Genomic DNA, 26,848 nt, shown 5'->3' with positions numbered 1-26,848 from the left:
CCTACCAATAAAGGATTCTTTTAGAAACGACTATTTGAAAATCATTCCTTCCGTCCGCGCTTATTTTGACGGAGTTAACAGCTCTCTAAAATAACAGGAGAGCGTTCATCTGACACAAGTCGTCTGCCTTTTACCAGGGTAGTTATGGAGAATTTGCATAGATCAGACTCTCGGCGCAACATGTAATTTCGACGCGCATTACAGAAAGGGCATTTCGTCGAACGCGCCGGGTCAGCACCGCCTGATAATGGTGCCGAGTACCTGCGAATGAAAAAAGCCCCAGTGGCGCTTGTGTGTCTGTCGGTTATGTCAGATTTTAATGAGATCATATATTATTTAAACACGCAGGACAAGTTAATACACTCTGCACACCGTACCTGTCATATTAAATAATTAACCGTGGCCGAGCAAAACATTAAACAGGAAATAAAACATTAACGCAAATGCATTCTTTCCAGAGAAGTTTCGTAATTTTTATGTTTTCGTTTCATCACTCGTGTCAGCGGCGAGGACCGCTGCTGCCCCGTTTGTCAGTAATTAACATGCTGAAGAAAACACGGAGCATTAAAAATCACGCAGCAAGATGGAGTTCAAATCGTAGTTTTCCTAATGGAGAGCTAAACAGATGTTTCGATTTACTGAAGTAGAGCAAACACAGGTCAAAGCGAGCGATGCTGACAGCGTCCTCCGAGCTGCCCTTGCAACCAAGAGAATGTGTGCTTTATTAGTCTCTCTACTTGACTTCCTGTGCCAGCGCTGCTCAGGTTACAATATCATGTATTGTTTAAAACAAGCTCATTAAAGGGAAAACTGTCTCCGGGAGCAAAAAACAGGTTGAAGTGGAGAGGAATGAATCTGTAATTGGTCAACTGCGCAAAACTGAATAGGCAAGGTTAGGGAAGGGAATGATAAGGAACTGAAAGAATTTGGTTTAGATTACATTTATTTGTTTTGGTTCTGGTTCCTTAAGATTTCATTAAGGTGTCTTTTTGAACTTGCATAATTTGTACAAAACTACAGTATTGTGCAAAAGTCAACAAAAGAAGACAACAAATGAACAACAAGCATTGTTTATTTTTTAACTTTAGTGAGGAATATCAATATAAATTTAGAAACAAGCTTTGCCATTTACAGTATTAGTCAAAAGAGATTTTTACTTGAACAGGGAGTCAAATAAACATCTTAAAACAATGTTATTTTATGGATTTATTTAATTTTGGTGAAACTTCTAATGTGCATAAGACTTATGCGCATGCATAAACACCACTGTTTTGTAACATAATTCAATGTTTATTGTGATATCATTTTTTTTTTACTATTGAAGTCATTTCTGATTGTGTACATTTAGTGACAAGTTTTAATATGAGCCACTAAATAAGTTTTAAAACGGCAGGCAACAATTTAAGGAAACACATGATTTATTTTCCCTTGTGTTCTTATAAACCAGTATGGTTAGGGGTTATGTTAGGGGTTAAAGGGATAGTTCACCCAAAAACTAAATTCTGTTATCATTTATTCACCCTCATGTTGTTCAAAAGCTGTGGAACACAAATGAAGATTTTGAGAAATTACTCTGTGGTTTGTGTCTATGCAACGAAAGTCAATGGGGGTTTGGTTACTAACGTTGTTCAAAATATCTTCATTTTTGTTCTGCAGAAGAAAGAAAGTCATACAGGTTTTTAATGACATGAGAGTAATTAAATGAAGGGACATTTTTTGTGAGCTATGTCTTTAACATCGTCAGTCATGCTTTCATTGGAAGAAAGTTGGTTAGGACTACATGAGTGTGAGTAACAGAATTTTCTTATTTCTCACATATTTGGGTAAACTACCGTTTTAAATACACATTTCACAGTTTTCTTTTCATTTCAAGTTTTGATTCAACAAAGACATGCCCTTAACCATTCAGTTCAGTCATTATGCTCCGTTCCCCTTTATTTTAACCCTCTGGTACTCTTTGGTCATTTTTGATCGAAAATCTTTACATTTTGAAATGTTTAAAATCGTAGCTTCATCGGAATGAGATGGCAGTTGGATACTTTTGTCATATTAGCTCTGTGAACACACACACACAAAAAATGGACATGATTCGTTTATGGTAAAGGGTCAGAAAAAAAATTGTCACACATCGCTGCTTCGCGGTCAAAAATGACCGACATAGGAAATGAACAGGAAATATGAAAAAATATGAGAATTCAGAGAATCTTTTGGTGGTACAAACTACAAATCAGCAACTGTGCAGAAAAAAAGTGCACAGCAATTAAGGGGTGACACTTTAAAATATCAAGAGTGCAAAATAGTCCCCACGCACACACAGACACACAAACACACACACACACACACACACACACACACACACGCACACACACGCACACACACGCACACACACACACACACACACACATTCAAAAAATGAACTGGTAAGGCTGCCAATAAATGAAATAAAATTTCAAAAAAGGCTAGCTCTCTCTCTCTCTCTCTCTGACACACACATGCAAGCACATGTGCACACACAAATCCACACACACCCACACACAGGAACCTAGAAGTTACACCATGCCATTACACGTTTTTACTTTTTTTTACAACCAGATGGCACTAATCTGCTTTTCAAAGATTGGATTTTAACGGCCTGGTATCTGTTGTAACCTGAAATAATGCATTAATCGAAAATTGATATTTAAAAAAATATTTGACAAAACTGTAAAAAAAATGTAAAAAATTGCATTGTTTTCAATGGGGAGAAACATGTATAATAATTATAGCATAAATGTTAATTAGTACCATAAAATTCTCTCAAAATGCAAAATAAGAAATATTTTGAACAAAAATGTATTACATCAATTTTCCTGAAAAAAGTTACAGGAGCCAAGTGTGACCCCTAAATGAAGAGGCCCAGTAAACTGAATGAAATAACAATAAATTGCTAAATGTTTGTATAAAGTGTTTACAACCTGGTTACTCCATTACACATGCCACTACACATGTTTAGCTTTTTTTTTACAACCAGTCTCTGGTTGATAAATGGTCTCTGTTTTAACCTAAAATAATGCATAAATTGAAAATTCTTTCCAATATATTTTAAAAAAATGTTTCTTGTTTTCAGTGGGTAAAAATGGATAATAGCTATTGCATAAATATTAATTAGTACCATAAAATTCTCAAAAAATGCGAAACAAGGTTATTTTAGTTAACTAAAATTAAAAGTTTGAAAACGTTGCTGTTCATTGAAATCAAATCAAATAATATTGCCCTAAAAATGAATGAAAAAAAATTAACTAAAGGAAAAATGTAAATGTTGCATCAAAATTTTTTATAGCAATAAAATTATAATAATAAAAACTAAATTTAAACAAAAATAAAAATTATTTAATCTTATATAGCAACATAAAAAATAAACTATGACAAATATATAAAATGACGAAAACATATGCCAAAATTGCTAAAACTTTAACTAAAATTAACACTAAAACTAAAACTATAGAAATAAAAAAAAATTATAAAATGTTTTATTTTATTATAAAAATAAAATCAAAACTATAATAACTCTGATGCGAAATAAAAAATAAAAAACATTGTTAGAAAAAATGTAAGGCTTCGGTCACTTTTGACAGCGAAAGAGTCAAGTGTGACCCCTAAACGAAGAGTCCCAGAGAAACATAATCTGCATCCAAAATGACTTACTTCATACTATAGGCTACAGAATGCAAAAATCAGTAAGAGAAATAAGTAAAATGTCAGAAATCTCTATGCCGAAACAATATGCAAGATCTGCTGTTCCACCAAGATTTTTCAGGATGTGGTGAATGGACGCCTCCATCCCATGAGGTCACACGAGTCGAAGAACCGCTTGTAAATTATTTTCATAGGTCATAGGTAAACGAACATACAAGTCACATGACAATGAAAACAAGGTGCATGTACATGTCTGGAATGTATGCATACTGCACACACATACTAAACAGGAACACAGTGTTCTAACAACAAGAAATAGGTACTTTATTTTATTCAGTATGTACTAACAAACTGTGACATGGGGATATGCTCACTAACTTCCCCTTCAAGTGAATATCCACCGTTATTTGAAATGGGAGAACAACATTTTGGCCACAGATGATTTTATCGGATGCACGCGTCTGGTCCGATGTTAACTTCCGCTCCTTGCTGCTACAATTTCGTTTATATTTAGTTTATGTCATGAAATACAGGGGAAGAACCCAATTGCAGGCAGCGGGGATTAAGGGGTTAACAAAACAAGATTTATTAAATAATAAAACACAAAACAAGAACCCACGAGGGGGTATAACAGATAAACAGGATAACAGGATAAACGGGACGAAGACTAACTGACACTAAACTGAAAATAAACCACACATGACATAAACTAAACTGGACACTTACTAGACTCACGAAACAGCAACAACAGGAACATGAACAGGCAAAAACAGCAAGCACAGGATTCACACAAGAACAGGGGTACACTGGACGATCACAAGACGCACTGAATACAATGACCGAGCAACAAGACAATGAACATGAGGGTATTATAAAGGAGAGGAAATCAAGAGGGAACAGGTGTGAGACATGAACTAATCAACAAGCAATAACGAGGGATACAAAAGGGCGGGAAAGCAGACAAAGACCGGAGAGAGTATCGAAGACCGAAAGGGTCAAAAAGACTCTCTCCACACATAACCAAAGACTTTGTCATGGCTCTGCTACAGGACCAAGAAAAACATGACTAAATGAAGCAGAGCCATGACAGAAGCCCCCCCTTTAATGAGAAACTCCAGGTGCTCACCAAGGGGTAGACGGAAGAGACAGGGCAGACTGAGACAGTGACATGACAAGACAGAACAAGGAAAACAAAATCAGAGGCAAACAAGACAAGATAATCATGGGGTTGGGGTGACACAACAAGAATAACAAACATGGGAGGGGGGGTGGGGCAAAACAAGAATTCATGGGGGGAACAAAAGAGTCCAAGGGGGGAACAGTTCTAGTCCCCGGCTGCGCTCGAGGGCGCGTAGTCCTAGGGGACTTAGGGGAAGTCCTGGGGGGAACAGTCTTTGGCCCTGGGAGTTTCCCAGGGACCGGCTGGAAAGGGCTTGACGCCGGCTGGAAGGCCGGCTGGAAAGGGCTTGACGCCGGCTGGAAGGCCGGCTGGAAAGGGCTTGACGCCGGCTGGAAGGCCGGCTGGACATGGCTTGACGCCGGCTGGAAGGCCGGCTGGACATGGCTTGACGCCGGCTGGAAGGCCGGCTGGACATGGCTTGACGCCGGCTGGAAGGCCGGCTGGACATGGCTTGACGCCGGCTGGAAGGCCGGCTGGACATGGCTTGACGCCGGCTGGAAGGCCGGCTGGACATGGCTTGACGCCGGCTGGAAGGCCGGCTGGACATGGCTTGACGCCGGCTGGAAGGCCGGCTGGACAGGCTTGACGCCGGCTGGAGGCCGGCTGGACAGGCTGACGCCGCTGGAAGCCGGTGCTGGGACGCCGGCTGGATGCCGCGGCTGGGACGCCGGCTGGAGCCGGCTCACCGGACTGGACGCCGGCTGGATCACCGGACTGGACGCGGCTGGATCACCGACTGGAGCCGGCTGGATCACCGGACTGGACGCCGGCTGGATCACCGGACTGGACGCCGCTGGATCACCGGCTGGACGCCGGTGGATCACCGGACTGGACGCCGCTGGATCACCGGACTGGACGCCGGCTGGATAGGGCTGACCCGGCTGGAACCGCTGGAAGGCTGACGCCGGCTGGATCACCGGACTGGACGCGGCTGGATCACCGGACTGGACGCCGGCTGGATCACCGGACTGGACGACCGGACTGGCACCGGACTGGACGCCGGACTGCACCGGACTGGACGCCCTCCGCTGCGCCTCTCCCTCCTTCTCCGCACCACCGGATCCATAGCCGATCTTGGCGAATCCGTGGGGACCGGAGGGAGTTCCGCATCGGAGGAGACCGCAGACGTCATCCCCGGGTCACACCTCCCCCACTCGCCACAGGCGCCGCCAGGAGAACCGGGGACGTGGAGCTCCAGCCGAAGGGTACTGAGTCCCCCCGGGCAGCGGCAGCCAGGACGAGGCCCTCCGGAGTGGTCGACCGTGGGGCGAGGGCTCCGAGTGGAACCTCACCCTCGGGACCGTCCCGGTTGGCCACGAACCTCACCATGTCCGCGAACCCAAGGGGAGCCAGCAGCCTCTTCTCCGACGGGGCGAGGCGCTGAGTGAGGCAGCAGTTGAAGATCGCCTTCAACTCTGCCTCGCCAAACTCAGACGCCTCGCCACCGTCGAGAATGCCCCGGCGAACTCCCGGTTCCCGTAACTCCCCTGACGGAACCCCAGCAGCAAGTGGGCTTGGGCGGCCCGCGAGGACGACGCCGTGCCGTCCATATTCCTGCCCGCTGGGTTCTGTGAGGGCTCGTGCATTCTGTCATGAAATACAGGGGAAGAACCCAATTGCAGGCAGCGGGGATTAAGGGGTTAACAAAACAAAATTTATTAAATAATAAAACACAAAACAAGAACCCACGAGGGGGTATAACAGATAAACAGAATAACAGGATAAACGGGACGAAGACTAACTGACACTAAACTGAAAATAAACCACACATGACATAAACTAAACTGGACACTTACTAGACTCACGAAACAGCAACAACAGGAACATGAACAGGCAAAAACAGCAAGCACAGGATTCACACAAGAACAGGGGTACACTGGACGATCACAAGACGCACTGAATACAATGACCGAGCAACAAGACAATGAACAAGAGGGTATTATAAAGGAGAGGAAATCAAGAGGGAACAGGTGTGAGACATGAACTAATCAACAAGCAATAACGAGGGATACAAAAAGGGCAGGAAAGCAGACAAAGACCGGAGAGAGTATCGAAGACCGAAAGGGTCAAAAAGACTCTCTCCACACATAACCAAAGACTTTGTCATGGCTCTGCTACAGGACCAAGAAAAACATAACTAAATGAAGCAGAGCCATGACAGTTTATTATAATATTAGTTTATACTAATATTTTATTATATATTAATTGTAGTAAATTTAAAATACTCAACAGTTAATGATTCTCTGTTTATCAGAAGTTACATTTTGGCCACATAATATTTGTTTATATTGTTGCCTATTACAGACACTCGTGACTGAGGAACCTGCTCATATGTACACAATTGAAAAATACACACAACTCCATTGCTTATTTTACTTATTTATTCTGCACTGTTTTTGAAAAGAAATGATTATTTTATTTTTCAGTATTCTGATTTATATTTCTCTAATTTTGAATACGATTAGTCTTTTTCGAACCCTACAGTAGGTAAGATTATTTAGCTCATTCCAATGCTGACTCTCGTCTTTACAGAGGGGGCACAAAACCACTTTCTATTATCTCAGACGCCTTGGGCTGACCACGCAAAGTTTGTCTTTTACCAGACAGCTAGTGTGAAGCAAGGTTAGCACGCAGGCAATGCTGACTCCTCTAAGTGCTGATGAAATATAGATGTTGAAGTCTGGACCGCTCAATGTTTCATCTCTCTCGGTGATACCATAAGGAAGCCATTAATAGTGTCAGAGAGCATTAGTCCTACAAAAAGAAGATAACTAGATACGAATGACTGGCAGCACCTGCTTGGAATCAACCGAGCGTCCCTGAAGTATTACGGCGAGAAGTTTGTCCCCCGTCGCGCGGGCTCGGCCGGTTGTTTTTCCTCATATGTATGCGAGGTCACTTCGAGATGGTCCTTTCCCCCTGTGTTACCTTTGTCGGTGTGCAGAGGCCTTGCATCATGCATAATCGCAAACAGCAGGACCATCTGTTGTTACCTTGTTGACTTACCTGCGTGCAACCTTTTTAGTGTTGCTTCTCTTGTATCGGTCTGATGTAGCGCCATATTTACAATATGGTAATTGGTTAATGAAACGCTGTTTGAGAAGCGGTGCATATGTTATGAAGCTTGTGCTTGTGTTTTCTGCGGAGTGGACGCAGGAATAGGCCTGCATGGTGAGGCTTGCTGTAAGCATCTGTTGCCAGTGTATTTCACGGAGACTGATGACCTTAACCTTTATTCAGTCAATTGGCTTTTCCGTTTCTTCAAAGTAAGTGTACATAATAGGTCACTTTGTTGTGTCTTATTACAAAACACTTGCAATTTATAGGAACTACACTTGAATGCAGCGGTTTCTTTTGAACTGAAATAACTAACACAGAGTTTGTTGTTTCTTTTAGAACCAAAGCCAGACGCCAGATAAAACATTCGCTGTTGTCTCAGCCACCTGCCCCCATAAGGTAAGTTACTATCTTAGTAATGGTTATTCCTCTTGCTTTAGAGGAGTTGTATTTTCACTCTGCAAATCTCTGTGAATGTGTGGCTCTCCACTGGTGGGTTGCAAACAAAAAATGAGTCACATGTCTGTTCTGATAGGGTTGCGGTCGGCTGGGAATAGTAGTGTTAAAAGTAGTGTTTTTTTTCACTGGTTTTCCTCTCCACTCAAAAATGTCAGGTTGTACAACCACATTTTCGCAACTTTTTATCAATGCATCACCTGACCTGTGACACTTGTTTACATTGAACAGGCTTCTACTGGGATACCTGTATTACACTGTAAAACTTTGCTGTAGTTTTTGCAGCAGGTTTGCCAGTAACTTACTGTAGATTTAATTACTACTTAATATACTTTCCAATTAGTACTCTTTTCAATTACTTTAATCAAAATTAAAACACTAAATTATGATACATTTACATAACCAGAAAAGTGACCCGAGATACTTAGTCTAGTTTTATGAAAGAAAAATATATAAACTGGGTAAATTTATGCTTAAAACAAAATTGTACATTAAATCTACAGTAAGTTGCGAAATTACAGCAAAGTTTTACAGTGTAGCTTTACCCTGTGCACCAAGTTCAGGAATATAGTTTTTAATTACTATTTAAAGGTGTTTGATGAAATATAATTTCCTTGTTGTACCACCCGACCTGACACAGAAAGTGTATCAGCCTACCCATTACATAAAAGTAGCTATTTTTCAGTATTTGAGAGAAATTTACAAATGTTTTCATTCAGTTTTTCAATTATCTCAACATCTTTAAAACTACTGATATTTGTGATATTTGTTCATAGGACATAAAATAAAAAATATAAAATAATGCCATATTTTTATGTGTCTTATTTTGAATGTTTAATATGTTAAACCCCATTTTAATAGTTGTCTTTTCAATTGTTCGGACGGTTGCACCGCCTGTCATTTTACAAGTTTGAGATACAAAAACGTAATTAATATTTATTATTAAAAATGTAAAAAATTATTTAAACTAAATCTGTTTTACAGAATAAATGTATCAAGTAATTTTAAATGGAAATAATCCCCCAATACCCAAAGATATGCATGTCACGTCATTGACCCTTGTAGGAACATATAGATATAGGTGAAAATGTTCAATATTTTCCGATGTTGACATCACAAGGCTGTGTGCTATGTTGGCACAAATTCATCTGTCACTTAGTAGATGCCAACATGAACAGGTTGTGTGTCATGCACTCATTCTCAAAAACCATGTGCAAAACTATGTTGAAAAAGGAAAATATGAATTATATACAGCATATGTCCTTTTGCATATTATTTGGAATAGTAATACATATTTGTACATTTTGGGGCGGTTTCCCAGACAAGGGCTTACGTCTAGTCCCAGACTAACTTAAATGTGTCTTAATCGAAAACAACTTGCACTAACATATCTTAAAATAATGCCCACCGGTAATGTTTTTTTGTAAAGTATGTTTTTAAAAACGACTTAAATATCTTAATTTAACCAAGGCCTAGGTCCTGTTCCTGTCCGGGAAACTGCCCCTAAATGTTTATTTTAAATAACATTTTGTTTACTTTGGTGCTATGTTCTTTGTTCAACGCCCACTATAAAAAGGTTTCCCGAAGCAAACCAGTTGACTACCACTGTAAATAAGACCTAATTTGTGTTCTTGTATCTATGAAGATCTGTGAATAATGTTTTTTTCCCACTTGTATACCTATAAATACAATAGCATTTTTTTCCTTGACACTGCCATGGAGCAGAGCAAAGAGGCATGACAGCAGATATTTCCTCTTTATTGTGTCTTATCTCGGAAACAAGGCCCTGAATTAAACCATACCACTGCTACAAGATGTAGAATTATCTGTGATTTCACGCTTTTTGGCACAGGATTTACCAACACGCCGACAAGAATCAGCCGCGTTCTTTGTGCAGATGGACAAAAAGAAAAATGCATTTCATAGTTGAAAGCCGTCTGCGGCAGTAAAGTCGTGCCTCCGCATGAGAAACGCAATAATGTGTCATACAGCGAAACCTGGCGCTATTGTGGGCACGCTAACCCCAAATATGCCAAAGTGCTTTTCTGGTTGACTGGGCAGGTCAAGAGTAAAGACCTTGCAAAAAGTCGTCGAATGGCAGGCATTGACACAGCTGACAGCCTGTCAGCGAGTGGTCAAACTCAGCGGTATTAAGTGTGCAACCTCAAATATACTGACTGCCGTCTAAAGTGACTTGATGCTGCAAGAAAAGCTGCAAACTATTTATGTCACCCTGCATTATACGAAACCGCACGGCTGCTCAATGAGCCACATACACAAAAAGGCAATCAGCTTTGTCCTGGGCTTCTTGGCACACAACAGGGCTCTAATTGCTGACCTGTCCTTCACATGAGACAGTGCGGTTCACCCCTGTCGAGATCACCTCTATTAAAAACCTTCTATACACCGCTGATGCGCTTGTATTTGTCCTTGAAATGTGGAGAGCGTCGCGATTCCCATGTTGCTGTCAGCCCCCTTCGAAACAGCTGATCTGGATGGAGGTAATGAAGGGATGCCACCGATTTGCCATGGCGTTAACGTTTCCCCGCGACCAGCAGAACATAATCTCTATCTCGTCGCTTCCCATTAACGTCTGTGATCTGCACAAGCCAATATGCAAAGAAAGCAATGAAGCAGTGGAGTAATTTGGTGTGTCACTCAGCGCAGAATGAAAGTATAATGGCTCAATGGTTAGATATGATTTCTGTAATAGGAATAGCATACTGTGTACCGCTCGTATTTTCCGCGCTGGTATTGAATGCGTTCACAATGAAAGCGAGCTAATGAACAGAGAGCTTTTAAAAGCCCAGTGATTATATAGAAAGGAGAAGAGAGGGATAGAAATAAGGAAGGAGTAGAAAGAACGGGAATGAGAGAGAGAAGAACCGAGGGGGGTGGAGAGAACACTAAGTATACATAATTGCTGCTTGACACATTGGCCAAATTCTGCTGTGCCAGGATTGGAGTGAAGATGATTAACGGCTGTCCGTGTGGGTGGGCAACTTGGTCACCCGGGGCTTCTAGTTGCCATAGCGATTGTACTCCAGAGGCCATACATTACATTGTGAGAGTCCCTGAGGCTTGAGCATTGTTAAATTCCCCAATAATATCTTACATTATGCGTTTGTCCTCTCCGCCGTAATTCATTCCCGGCACTGTTATTCACAATAGGTCAATAGTGAAAGTGGAGTGAGTCCCACTTTCAAACTCCCATCCGAACGTGAAGGATGGCGCACCTCGCCGCTTAACGTTGATGAAGTGGCCCTGACTTGGGGGAAGTGATCATTTGTCTGACATTAGAACAGGCACGTCTGTTCTGGAGATTCTTTGGACGCCCCCGGCTGATATTCTGCAGGTATTTAAAGTCCATTCATCGAGGCGGTGAGTTAACCCTAGCGGTACTTGTGCCATATCGCGGAGAACACCCGTTGGGACCGCAAAGCAGATGGCAGATGGAAAGCAGAATTTGACCCTTCCCTCCCTGCGCGCGATGCCTGGCACGGGCCGCCGTCTCCGCACGGTGTGACCGACGCACCCACTCCATACAAACACATATGCATGCCATCTATTTTGTGTTATTATGCCTGCTATGATGTCACATCCTCCCGCTTCTATTATCACCTCTGACAACGCGCACCTCCACATTCCTGCTGGAAATGGTGTTGTGAACTTGGAAGAACCGGTGGTGAGTGAGCACATCTTAAAAATGATTCATACCAGATAATAAATGGAAATCCCTCCAGCGTTCCAACGGCAGGCTAGTCATGCAGCAATTAAGCTTTGTAGCATGCGAATCTCAAGGCAGCATGCTTCGCGTTAAGCGCTCACATATAGTATACCGTTCAGGGGAGAGTGGGAGTGATTCTGGGAGACAGGCAGCAAAATGCCCAAACCCACACTGTGGTGCCTGCGGACGCTTTGGCGGACATCTTCAGACAAACATGTATCAGAACTGGAAAAACTCACAATATGAAAGGTCAGTTGTGACCTCCGGGCGCAGGGCTGCACTGGAGCTGTCACTAGCTAGCACAGCATGTTCATGTCAAACAGAAGAAAGGTACACCACGCTGCCGGATGCTTGGAGTCTGCCATGCAGCAGGTTGTGTGTGTTTGGGATATTTTTAGCTTTATGACTTGATTGGGCTGTGCGTTTTCTGTTTCGGCGCAGGTTAATTCACACGATATAGCAGCTAGAGGCCAAAAGTGATTTTTGTTAAGAATGCATTAAATATTTCAAATCCATGTTGCATTGGTTTGTGTGGAGTACTGATGCCCAGTTTTAAGTAGAATTTAAAGGAGGCTGGGCAAAAAATTGCACACAACACAATTTTGTGTGCAAAGTTTATAAAGATAATATTACCATTTCGTATAAACAGTCAATTTATGACTTATTTCCAAGCGGCAACCTTCCGATCTCTCTCGTGAAGCCAACACGGAAGTGATTTAAACTGAGACTGGCTCCAAAAGAGAGAAGAATCTCATTGAGCGCCATGTTAAAATGGGCAACTTCACAGCATAAAAAACATGTTTACAGCCTGGTACAAAAAAAATTTGGTCTATATAGCTAATTTTGCCCTTCATGACAACTGTGAGGAGGGTGCATTGTTTTATAACTCACCTGTTTAGCTTATATTAAGCCTTAAAATTCAGCAAATTAGGTGCGTGTCCACTTGAGTGACAAGTGGTTTCAGCAAACCAGGCGCCTCAGCTCCAACCATGTCCCACCTCTTTGCCCATTTTCGATTATCCGGGAGTGACGCGCTGCTAAGATGGCGACGGCCGGCTCCGCCCACTTTGAGCTTCAAAACAGCTCCTCAGAAACCTACGGGTGACGTCAGCGACACCACGTCCATGTTTTATACAGTCTATGGTTATTCCTTGTTATATTTATTTCTTTCTGGTATATTAGAATAAAATCTATATTCCCTGCTATGCTGTAATTTGCTTTTTTGCCAGATAATTTTGTCCATCAAATACCCCTAAAGTTTAGCGTTTACCTAACTTGGGGGGGGGCATTAAATATAATATATATATTGTACAAATATGTCCCCGGGCATTATCTTTGGGCACAACTGTATGTAACAGCTATACATGTTCTTTTTTTGACAAAAATGTGATTGTGGTCCCCTTCTGGTGTTTATTAGTCCTGTGCTTGGCTGTATTTCTATTTATTTATTTAATTTATTAAATAATAATAATAATAATCATCATCAAGAATGATGAATTAATAACCACCAATTACTAATATTAATAAAATTATTATTATTATTAATAATAATAATATACAATCCATATTCCCTGTTATGCTGTTCTTTGCCTTTTTGCCAAATAACTTTGTCCAATAAATACCCCTAAAGCTTTGCGTTTACCTAACTTGAGGGGATTAAAATATAAAATATTGCACAAATATGTCCTCAGACATCACTTTTGGCCACTACTTTGTCACGCCTACGTTTTCTTGATATGCAAGAAAACTTTACTGTGGTCCCCCAACCGGTTTCCTTTAGTCCTGTGCTTGGCTGTATTCCCCTTCAGTAAGTAGTAATTACAAAAGCAGCGTTAATGTGGTGTCTCTTTAATTGGCAGAGATGTTGATTTTTACAGCCGTATTAAAGTGGGGTCCGTGCACGGGGTACCGCATTTATAGACTTGCCTCTCACAAGGTCCTCTGGCTGTGGTTGACCCCGCTAATGAAGACATGAAAGGAATACCAACCTCTGGAACTACAGCCGTAAACCCACACGGATTGGATGATTTATTGCATTAGAACGGGATTAATTTGTCCCATTTTTCATACACATTTCAATAATAATCAGTCATACTTAAAAGGCCGTTTTTCCCCTCCCTTGTCACCGGCTCTTTCTAAACTATGGCACGTTTCCTGCTCTCTTAGTTAAACCAATCAGGGATTTCGCTGCATGCTGTCCAATCAATTAATTCAAATCTGTGTGCAGCCCTTTGATATAGAATCATTTGTCAAATCAGCGGAGGTGCTGGAGCGCGCGTACCCGGGAGCCTGAGGGCTCTTGACTTCTGTCCACCTAGAAATCTGCTCAGCGTTCTGATTCGGGCATTCCTGGTCCTCCGTACTGTTAATGGGGTGCCATTGTGCATGCCGGATTTGGTTCGGCTAGGGTCCAAAGGCTTTTTCCATGCATTAGCCTCTCGACTACATAGCTTAACCTCTTAATTTTTTGAAAGCTCTGCTCCGAGAAAGCTCGATATGATGCAGTATAACAGAACAAGAGCCATTAAAATTTAAATGATTCACTTTTTGCAGTTGCATGGTTATTGCATTTAACGTTACACGATACAACAACCACCTTTAGCGTGACACAGAAGCATCAACCGTAATCTGGTTTTGCACCATTATTGTGTAATTCGGGAAAGAATCCCGAGTTATTCAGGTGGAGGTAATTTGCTGATTTCGCTGTATGGAGACGCCAGGCACCGAGGGGTCATTTAGTTCATATATTGCGCTTTTTAATAATGCTCTCATGTTTCTTTGTTCTCATAGCTCTCAGAGGAACTCCTGGAGAAAACTTCAGACCTAATTTCCTCCTGAAGCATGCGGGCTGAATGTGAACCATAGGTTTTTTATCGAAACGGAAACCACCATTTCATTTAATTACAACATTTTATAGCTAAGGGTTTTTTCACCAGCCCTCATTATGAATCAGTGTTGTGTGAGCATTACATTTGAGCTTTTGAAAGCACTCCGAAGCGATCGATATATGTACCTATATGACACAGATGAATGTCCAACCACAAACGCCGCATAGCTTCAAAATAAGGGTGCTGTAGAATAAGGGCATAGAAGAGATGCTGTTGAAATACAGAACATCAAGATAATTCTAGACGGCGTCTGTTCACTGAATTTCTATCTGATCTTTCGTAGTGATCAAAGTCATTCAAGTCATGTGCTAAATATTTCAGTAAGAATGGATAACAGTGTGGGTCGGCCACGTGGCTCATATCTGAGCTCCAAAATCACTTTTTTCCCATATTTAATCTGTGAATAAGAGGTCTTCAGACAATGTTATCGCACTCCTGCTGCCAAGTGTCATGCAATTAATCAATCATGCGGATTCGTGATTCGTACGGCTCCGCATTTCATTATGCGTCGCATTCTTGTTTTGACAAGGAAGCCAGTCCTCGAGAATAATAAAAAAGCCACGCGGAGAGTTTATTGCAGGGGCTCTATGCACATTTACATCTATAAGGTATTTCCTACAACGCGGTATAATGATGCATCCGTGGAAAGTAGTCATTTTCCTGATGTAGGGTGAGATGCTAATGATCCTGTATGGAATGGTGCCGCGTCTTTACAGTAGGTGGCTAAGCCAAGGATCTCCCATAAGCTTAAATGCAAATGAATGCCTCTCACCTTCAAGCAAACTTTTCCCACCCTCTTGTCTTTACGCTATTATTCGTGAGACTCTGGCTGTCAAGTTTAGCAATAATTTGTGTACTATTCTTAAATGTGTTCCCAGCACCGTTCCAAGAGGTGGCGAATGGAACGAGGGAATATTTAAATGTGATTTTCTGGTTTAAAACACAAAATTTATGGTTTCCTGAGATCCCGGCGCTGGTCCGCAGATGGGAATCTTTGTTAGGAGAGGACTCGGTATGATAATCATTAAGCAGATGTAAGTGCTCTGTGAAAAAGAAGCGATGACAGCGGCGCGCTGACTGGAATTTTAAATTCGCCTAAAACTTTTCTTATGGACTCGGGAAGGGAAATTAAGGCTCGCCGTGCGAAGACTAAAGAGAATGATAAAACATTATAACTAGCAGATGACCTCATTAGACGGTGCTCATCCAATCCTGAGCTGCGATTGCTGTTGTTAACATCCACCGTACAGCGGAAGGTTTGTGATAATAAGGTCTTAAGAAGACATTTGTTTGTAGACTGTGAACTAAAGGGCCGTGTGGGTCTGTAGTTTACCGGTCTTGAAGCAGTCGGCCTGACACTCAATATAAACAAGGGAAGGCTTCAGATGAAGCAAGCTCTAAAGAATTCTAGCGCTGTTCGCTGTGACAACATATGTTGCATTTGATAGCCATAGCCAGAAAACAGCGAGTGGTCTGGAATAGAAATTACATTAGGTTTGTTCCCTTGTTGCCTTGGCTGATGACATGGGCTATATTGTGAGTCACGGGCTTGTTTTAATGGGCCGTTGTTCATGTGTGGACGCGTTCCTGTTAGTGAATGTTACATTTTGTGTCATGTTTATCCGCGTGGAATATTAATACCTAGTTAGTCGCAAAAATAAACAGTTCTGTCAGTTGTGGAATGCTGTCACTAATGTTAAGATTTTTGGTTTCACCTTGAGGGACATCATCGTACCGGCTTGTTCCTTTGTGAGGTTTCAGTGAGTCATGTGATTCTGTAATGTTTTTTAGTGGACACACTCTGACTGCTGTAAAATGTTTATACCTCTTAGCTCTCGGGATATAAAGGAATATCCTCGAGTCGTGGCTACATCACACAGCAGAAGCAAGTGCCAGGCAAGCAAAATACAAGCACATCCATCACAGAGCATTTTCAAAATATCAGATACCGTCTGTAATACCCCTGGCATGTGCTTAGTGTTCCTAGAATAGAAAATCCATAGTGAAAGGCCAATGTGGGAATGTCTTTATGAAGTGATTTGACTACAGACACCTATTTTTTATTGCAGAATATCCACTTTGATATTTTTTATGTCCTGGTCCTCCTTGTAGGTTTGTGATTCACCTTTTATGGTTCTAGATGAGGTCTGATGTGGCTTACAAAATGCCCCAAAACCTGAGATTTACATGCTTTCCTTGAATTCTCTGTTCTCACCCTAACAAGCTTTTTTCTTACAGTTTATTACTGTAGTTTTACTTTCATTTCATGCCAAGGTAAAATGCATGACCTTGTCCTACTGTTTTCGGCTTTGTGAGTGGCGGTCTCATCTTCCCGCTATTCAGAGACAGTGTTCTTAAAGACTGTGTGTAATCAAAGCACGAAATTCTCAGATAGGCTGCCCCTCATTTGTACGATTGAAAAGCCTCTAGACAGGCTTTGCTTGACAACTGCAATTATGTTTTTGTAGAAAAGAGCTGAAATTAAACGAACAGACCTGTGCTGAGACTTAGAAGGTCCACGAATACTTGAAATGCTGCACATGGATAACTGTTATTGAGTTAATTAGTCTGGGCTTATTAGGATCTCCCGTTCTGTCTTTCTCTCGCCGTATAAATTACTTAAGTCCACCTTGGGTATGCATCTATTTCCCTTGGTTTAAAATCAATCCTGACAATCAATAACCATTGCTATTAATGTTAGAGGAGGCAAAGCCGAGTCAATAGCTTTAAGTGTATCAAAAGTGTAAATAAACACTTGAGAGGTTCATATTGAGAACCGTCATTCTGAAAAGTCGCCAATTAAATCTAAGCATTTTAAAATCATTTTAATTGGCATTTTTACATGTTGTGCTTAATGCGAGTGACAGGTATGGATTTTAAGGATGTCTTTATGCAATAGCTTTAATGCTGCCTAGATTTTAAGACGCATTATAAAATAACACGAAGGGAAAATTTGTAACGTTTAATTCCTTTATATCAGCAATTGTAAGATACAGACAAGCCTATTATGTTTTTAACGTCATGATTTTCTGCCTCGCGTGGAATCATTTGAATAATAATCACTGTGTGTATTTGCACAACATGGAAAAAAAAGGGCCCTAAATATGACACCTGCAGATTCACAGCGGTTGGTCATCGTATTTTTGGAAACACTTAGATCCATATGGCGTCCATATGTGTAAATATGATTCAGATGGAACCTGCGCGGGGATCCCGCTGCGTGCACAAACTTATCCAGCGTCATTAATCAGTGTCACCATCAGGTGTCTTGTTTGCCAGGCGAGACTTAAGTGACAGTGATAAGTGATTCTTCTCTTGTTCCAGCATGAGCCCTAATACAGTGGGCCTTTCACATTATCAGCTGCGGACAATGCCACTGCCACTCTGAATGAATGGACGTGTCAAGTCATTCAATGAAAGAACAATCCAAACCATTAACAATTTAAATGTCATGCTGAGGAAGCTAACAGTGAAGGTTGATGCAGATATTAGCTCTTTACTATTCCTATCATCCTTCTATCAAAGCGCTGCGCTCGGACGACCTTCCGGCTCTCTCTTTTCACGTCGAGCAGCCATGACAGGAGCCAGGTGCGTGGAGAGGCCGCACGTAGTCCGAGTTTTGACCTTAGTCTTGATGAGGGAGTTCAGGCAGTGTAGAGGGCACAGTTGCAGATTGGTGGCGAGTTGAACATGGACTCGGATTCCAAATGGGTTTTCTCTCGAGTGCAGAAACATTTCTCTGCCCTCAGCACTCGAACCGTGTTCTTCATTTTTCAGCATTTTTAAATCTTTCTGGGCTTTATACTGAGTGTATTGCACGACTAAGTTGTTTCTTCAATAACTAAATGGAAATATCCCATTTTGCCATGTACCTTCTCGCTAATGTGATCTGATTATTAAGTTAGATCCGACGTAATTGAAGATGTCCTTCAACCCCACCTCGATTCTGGGGACGGCTTGCGAAAATTCAGTTTGAATTTGGTTGAAAGTACCTGATTGAATTTGAATGCGTAATTAAATCAAGCTGTAAATCAATTCATCCCCGTCTGAAGACGAGCGTGCAACACTCCCAAGCATCAAAAGCCAATTATGATGAAGTTATTATCGTATAGTCGAATAACAACAAGAACTGACTGGAAAAGCACCGCAGCTGCGCTCAACCTGCTTCACAGAGCAACAAGCAAATTCACAGGTAAAACATTTTGTGCATTCCGCTGCACGTGCTTTCCATCTTTTTCGCTAAATAAAGGTGGCAGTTTACCCGCCGAAGCCTCTGGGGGGGACTTAGACTGCTCTCTTGATGAAGAACCAGATCAAACTGGTCTAATTTCCTAAATGAATCCTCCAGAACTATTACCAGTGAGCCCGGCCTCTGCATAATGTGATGAGCAAAGGGAACATTGATGAACTTTTTTAATTATTACGCCGCTTGGGAATTTGACATACCGGTTTGGGGATCCACACCGTCAGGCTTTTCACTGTTTTTTAGTTCCTTTTTAATTCACCCAATTTGTTGGTCCAAATGAAACACTGAAAGGTTAGAGTGTGGAGTAATTAACAGCACCGGGCCTAATGAAATCAGGAGGGGATGGTGTGTACCATGAGGATCAATACAGGTCTTTAATAGTGAGTAGGGTAGGAATTGTTCTGGGAAATAAGGACCACTTAATAGTAATAAGTTGATGAAACAGGCAACGGCACTAAATGAAAATTCGCTGGAACACAGATTGAGGCGTCACTCCAAGGTGGCAACGTATCGAGCTACGATCATGTGGCAACGTATCGAGCTACGCTAGCATGTTCTCGGCTAATCTACAGAGATGGATGTGCTCGCATCCTGGGTTTTAAAACGAACTGAAAGTCGGCGGTTGTGTTTACTGATCTTGCAGTATGCGACTTTAAAGTATTTCCGCGCTCGCCCGCCAAACAAAAGCGAGTAGTGTGGAACAGATGCCGGCTGTAAATATGTGCAGCTTTGCTCACGGTCCCGAAAGAAGAAAAAGTGTTATTAATCACATGAATACTTCCACTTTAAACTCCTGCTGCCTCAGACATTAATGAGCAGCGCTGGATTGATCATTCTGCGCCTTATGCACAATTTTCCCAGAGAGGGAGCGAAGTCTTATGGTGGCCGTGTGCCAAAACACACTTAGCCAAACTGAGCTGACCTTTAAAAGTGTGAACAAAACAGCCTAAAACACAATAGAAGGGCCGGGGCTAGTTGTCACATGTTATACCTATTTCTCACTTCTTACATTCAGTTTTGGAAGTAAATAATTGTGGCACTATAGACCCCTTCGTTAGATGTAAACACTGCTCCAGAAGCACTTCCGGTGTCATTATTTGATTTGATTTTTAAAATCTCACATTTATAATTAAATCTTAAAGATGGTCATTTGACATTTGACATTGACAAGCTTAAAATGTCCTGTTGGTTGTAGTCTGATTAAACGTTTGTGTACTGTTAAAGAATGAAGTTGTTCAGGACCAGTGTTGTTTATGTCTTACGAAGTGGATTATATAACCCACAATTATATAGCTCACAATTGCCCACCTGCCTGCCTATTGGTGAGTTTTTAGCAACATTTAAAAGGGTAAAAAAAAAGAAAACAGCTAAAATGTAAACAGTAAAACTAAAATATTAAACCAATAGATGGCCAATAAATACTTCAAACAATAAATGTACATACATATACAAATGTACACATAACAAATAAATACTGTACATACACGCAACTACTGTACTTGATAATATGGTAACACTTTACAATAAGGTTGTATTTGTTAACATTAGGTAATGCATTTCTAGCATAAAATAACAATGAACTACTTCTACATCATTTATTATTCTTAGTTCATGTTAACTTCAGCATTTACTAATACATTGTTACTGTTTACAAGGATATAACTGTTAACATTAGTTAATGCACAGTGACCATTCATTCACAATTATCTGCATTATCTGACGTTAATAAAAATATTTATGAAGGCTGAAAATCGATATTGCTCATTGTTAGTTCATGTTACCTCATGCATTTTCTAATGTTAACAAATATACAACCTTATTTTAAGTGTCAAGTTACTGAGATTTTTAATATAATAATAATATTAATCCATGTGTTGTATTCATGTGTCTACAGTGCCTAAATCATGATGATATTGGAATTTAAAGAATGCAATCATCAAACGTGTTTAAATGTAGGTTATTTAAAAAAAAATACAATTACAAAAATTAAACTAAATCTTCAAAAAGTGCTATAAACCACTTCTCCATCTGACAACCTGCATTCGTAACAAAAGTACGATATTGAATTATTTAAGGACATTTACTGTATGCCACCAATCAAATCAAGCATTATTTTTCAAGCTCTCTTAAACAATGTCTTGACGTACGTGACCACTTCTTGCACTTAATCACAAGCACAAAATCAAGACAGAGAATGCGATGCAATGAGAATGCTGGGATTGCTAAAATGGCCTAAACCGAGATGATTGCATCTGGAGGAGAAACCGCCATGATACCGAGTGTCACCCTCCTCCCACACAAACTCACTCCCATCAATCTACAATTACTGTTTACAATGTTGCTATGTTTGGAGGTGTGCATATGCTTCAACTATAAGTGTCTGCGCAAGTAGGCGGTTGTACACATGCCTCAGTTGAACAAGGTTGCGGTGAGATATTACACATAGAATGCTGTGCTGTATTTCACCAAATACAGGCACATAAACAAGGCTCCCTGAGCAACTGTCTGATGGCAGGTCACGTGATCCTTTCACCTCTACTTAACAGCTGAGGTGGAGGTCCAAGGCCTGCCAGACAGTTCTGCACGGCTGAGGTACTACGACAGCTTGTGCTTGACCGTCCTGTCACTGTTTTAGCACATAACATGCCACTTCCTGCCAAGGAGCCCAGAGTCATAAGAGTAGCTATGTGAAGCCTCGGATATGGCAGGAGAACGCTGTTTGTCAGATTTCACCGCTGTTTAGACTTGTGAACTGTGGACAATGAAAGATGAGCGGTTGTATGAGAATAACAAACACTTAAAGGGAATTTTGCTAAGAATGAATTGCGTCCACTGATGGCGGCATTTTCGGTGCATTGTCTTGTTGTGTTGTTGCCCATCTTGCCAACTGATTCAAGTAGTATATGTTAGGCAACATACAGTTTTGGAAACCTAAGAGACCGCTTTAAAATTATTTTCAGTTTTTCTGAATTGTATTTTGTTTCATTTATTACTTTTTATTGATTTATTATTTAACACTTGAAGGAATGACCGAAAACATGTCGAAATTGTGTTTAAAGACAAATTTGGTTATACGTTTTTTCTAGAGTTATGTAACCTTAATATTAGTGCACATTCTTTGTTAGCATTTTATCTAAACTGTGCATAACTTTGGCCGTCTTTAGTCGTGACTGTAGACACCTGAAACATGTTTAAAACAGCAATAACAACATGATTGCATCACGGCATAATCATTTTGGCTTTCGAACCGATGTGATGATTTTGAGTTATTTCCGACAATATGCAATGTAGATATATTTACCGCGATCTAACTAGATTTTACCAGCCATCTTTATTTGATATGTTGTGTTTGTTCATTCCTGAGGGCAAAAAGAAGGCATGAGCTTGGTTGCAAACAAGCAATATATTTCTACTTTGTGCAATGGGTGACCGCTGAGGAACATCATTCTTCCAGAACAGGGTGACTGCTGTTGGGGAACGCTATGCTCATTGTAGGAAGTCTTACGTTTATTGGCACTTTGAGATGCATGCGAATTTCCAAAATGTTTGGTTTTATGAAGACGTAAGCCTTAAATCAGAGCTGGGAATCGAAATCCCTGGGGCGCGAGCTCAGTCTGGCTATCATTGGTGCAGTTCCAGCCTGGTGGTGGGTCTGAAATTAGCCCATAATGGCACCTCAGCACGGTGGATCCGCCGAGACAGGTTTGCGATAGGGAGCGGTTGAAGGACAACGTTAAACAAGTAGTCCGTTGAGGATTGAGAGCCCAAAGTGAATGTTTCCTTCTCATCACAGACATCACAAGAGGGCTGTGACCTCGGCAAGGACATCTTAAACAACAGCGGTGTGCCGCAAGGCTCAAGTACTTAAAACACCTCAGACATATGGCTTACTTTTCCATGGTTATTCATGTGCGGCCAGAATACCAAATGAAAGAATGAATTTGTCTTAATTCAACTATTGAAAATAATTCTCAACCGTGAGTACTGTATTTAATTCAGCCTTGAAGTAATAAGTGGGAAAGAATATGTAACAGGGAGATATCATGTTAATTAACTTATGGGATGTGCAAACATTAGTCATTTCATAAATGAAAGACTGATCTTTCTTTTTACTTTTAATTTGTCATAATATTTTAAGCGGTCTTTTCAAAGCAATCTACCAGGCACTACGCGTTTATAAATAAATAAATGCCTCGATCTCTGACAATGCCTACCTTAGTTTTCTCAGAGATGTACTTACACTGTATATTTGTTTAAAGATAAAAGCGATTTCAAGGTTGAAATAAATTGGGATTCCGAGCCGCAACACAATAAGATCCTGGTGTTTTCAATCAATTATTAATCCAATATTTTAATGATCCGAAAGCTGGGGATGATCAAAGGCATGGTTCGCGCCTCTCTGCCATTGCTCGCTGAGACACACTCCGGCTCTTTGAAGTGCAGCACCAACAAATGCACTCATCCCCACATTTCCCTCGCAGGCTTACATGTGGAGGCCCTGTGAAAACACTGGCCCGGAGAACCGCCGCGGAGAGGACAGAGTCGTTTGACCCAGGCCTTTTGCCGTTGATAAAAAATACAACAACGTATAGACTTTGACAGTTATTCAGGTTCACTCGTTGCAGATAATTCAGGTTCATTCTGCAGTTCCCCTTTAGCCCTGCACTATTAGGAATAATTTCCTTTTTTATTCCTAAATAATTCCTATTCTCACTGCGCAGGCTCCGCAGTAGCTACACCACATCTCATACCTCCACACTTCTGCATGACTTCTATCTGAAATATTACACCGCATTTCCTTCAAGTGCATGTACCGGGTTTTGTCAATTTCCATACGCATTATTCTCCCAATTAAACCCGAATAGTAAATTCTGGTCACCCGGTGGAAGGGCAAAGCTCACATTAACTCCCAGCACATGCATCTCTCGCTAAAACGGCCTCCCTGCAGTGAAGGCACAGTTCCATTCATGGTTTTAACCTAATGAGCTAATTAATTTGTTGATTATTATTTTCAGCCTCAAGACGGATTGTTGCATGGCAGTGTTTGTCTTCTCCAGCAACCACATAATTCAAGGGCAATAAATTCTCGAGCTGAGATATCTCAGTGACTCCCGATGAACCAATCCAATCTGTGACGCGGCAAAGAGAGGTGTCTGGGAAACTTCCCCGCCTCTGTGACAGGCTGTCGATGACCTGTATTTATGAACGCGAGCATTCTGCCTTTAGCAACACAAACACAAGCCTTCATTGTGTTTGTCAAAGTAATTGTTAAACAAATAGGATATATATTTCCCTCTATCGGATAAATCAGCGTGGGCAGATATTGGGCAAGCGAGCAGGTTGTTAATGTCTTGAAATAATTGCTAAAGGGATGTCTTTGTTAGGCTGGAGAAATAAATATTTCTCTGGTGACAATACACTGTGAAAGCATTATTTATTCATCTGTTTAGGGAGATGTCCTATGCCGAGTGAGGACTTGCTCTGCACCCAACTTTCTTAAAGAGATAGTTCACCAAAAAATGAAAATTCTTTCGTTATTTATTACTGTTTGTGATTTCAAATCTGTATGACTTTCTTTCTTCTGCAGAACACAAAAGAAGATATTTTGAAGAATGTTGGTAACAGAAAATCATTGGTACCCATTGACTTGCATTGGTTTTGTGTCCATACAGTAGAAGTTTAGTGCTGGGCAATGATTAAAAAAATTATCTCATGAGTTTTCTGTGATTAATCGTGATTTCAATTCTGAAGTCAAAAGTAGTGTATTGTGCACTTTTATTTTAAACGTACTGCTATATGAACAAAAGTGCAATAAGATTTGGTTTGCAAACACTTTAAACAAATAATGTGCTTTTTTACAACAGTATTTCCTTTACATAGTAGCATTAACAATTTTAACTTAAAATATTTATTGTAAATCTCAATTTAAACATTAATGTAATCAAATTAAATATAAAACCATCTGTCACTTCCAGGGCATTAACGTTCTGTCTAGTTTGATATAATGATTGATTTTATTGCTTATACATAAACTCTCTTTCAACACTCTTTCAACATAAAGTGTAAAGTGTACTGTATTTAAAGCACATCTTTAACAACTAAATTATTGTATGCTACATTTTTCTTTATCTTAACTATTCATATAAGGAGAACACAATTCCTTTAATACGAGTGAGTGTTTTGGGCCCGTCCTTTGTTGTTTGATGAACATTATAAACAGATCTTTATTATGCTGCTGCCCCTTTAAGAGCGTTCTATACAGATATACGGATCTAATATACTGTGACGCGTCCGTTTTGTTTCCCAACTGTTAACGTTCATAAAACGGACTACTTTTTAATAAGGGACTTTTGACGTAATTTTGTGTTTATTTGTCCGTTTCAGAGTAAGAAGACGTGAAAGAAAACTCAGTTTAGTAGTTTACACTTAGTAGTTTAAACATGTTTTCTGCATTAGCATCACACTGCATACAATACACGCAACAAAATTCGTTATCATTGCTGTTTTGTACCTTAGCCGGGGAAGTTTTTGTATTCTATGATCAATAACATTAAATTAGCCTTTTACACGCGCATATTATGTTTTTGTGGGGCGAGGTCACTGATAGATAAGCGCATGGCATACAGGGTTGACATGACAAGAGTGTGAGTAAATGATGACAGATTTTTCATCTTTGGGTGAACTATCCCTTTAAATAGAATTTATTGACCCAAAAATACGAATGTGCATTTTAAGTCTGTTTGATGCTCTTTAGGCCCATACCAAATCGCCAAATTTTCTTATGGAGCATAATTTCACATTCATTTAATGTTAGCCGGCTGGCTGTGAAACTTTGTAGAAACCATTTCGCCGCTAGTAGTGTCAGAAGAAATAATGCTGTGCTTGTTGAGATCTATGAAGTTGGGTTTAGCAGAGGCCTCTGTGTAAATATTTCATTCTCTTGATGAATCTCGGTTGTTTTCCACGACAGGAGCAATTATGTCGCTAGCATCTTGCCGCTATTGTCCCATTATAGAGTATTTCTGTAGCCGTGTTGTCTGAAACCTTGAGGACCTGACAGGTCACATCAGTCAGCCCATCTCGATTCCTTCACTATTCATGTGGCAGATACATGTGGCCCCTGTTCCTTGATTTGTAGACATGAAAAGCGTTCGCTGACAAATCAAAAGACATAACCGTCATTCTCATCTCACAATCCTCTGTGCATCTTTGACAAATCAGAATATCCTGCTTTTCTTATCAATATCAAATTGCTCATTTATTATCCCCGAAACAAAGAAAACACAATCTGTGATTACAAATTAAACACAGTTATCTCTTCCTGAGCTATTACGGAGTCCCTCGGGAGAAGATGCTGTTTTGCTGCCTCGCAGGCGTCTTTTGTTCCCGTTTTGGAGGCATGTCACTATTTATTGTTAATTTTTGATGCTTCATTTGATATGCGCTTCTCTCTCTGACATGAACCAAAGTCTTCATCTCTGTGTCAAGGACTGCCTGTGAAGTCCCGATTTCAGGTTCACATAGAGCAGAGAATGTGTTCCACCGCCAGCTCCGTCAACCCGCTAATGCTGTAATCATAGCTGACTGCAGACTCGCTCTGCTCTACCACCAGAATCAAT

General features: G+C 40.8%; 1 protein-coding gene across 1 annotated transcript in view; it reads left to right on the top strand.

Annotated features, from left to right (window-relative positions):
* pcdh11 (protocadherin 11) overlaps positions 1-26,848 on the top strand; it is a 123,600-nt gene that overhangs the window by 72,178 nt on the left and 24,574 nt on the right. Inside the window, exon 4 of the mRNA XM_057349853.1 lies at positions 8,252-8,311. Within this exon, the coding sequence (XP_057205836.1) occupies positions 8,252-8,311 (60 nt within the window). The remainder of the gene's footprint in view (positions 1-8,251; positions 8,312-26,848) is intronic.

The sequence above is a fragment of the Triplophysa rosa genome, linkage group LG13 (genome assembly GCF_024868665.1).
Source record: "Triplophysa rosa linkage group LG13, Trosa_1v2, whole genome shotgun sequence".
NCBI lineage: Eukaryota > Metazoa > Chordata > Actinopteri > Cypriniformes > Nemacheilidae > Triplophysa > Triplophysa rosa.
The sequence above is the reverse complement of the archived record's forward strand: the minus strand, read 5'-3'. Positions and strand labels throughout refer to the sequence as shown.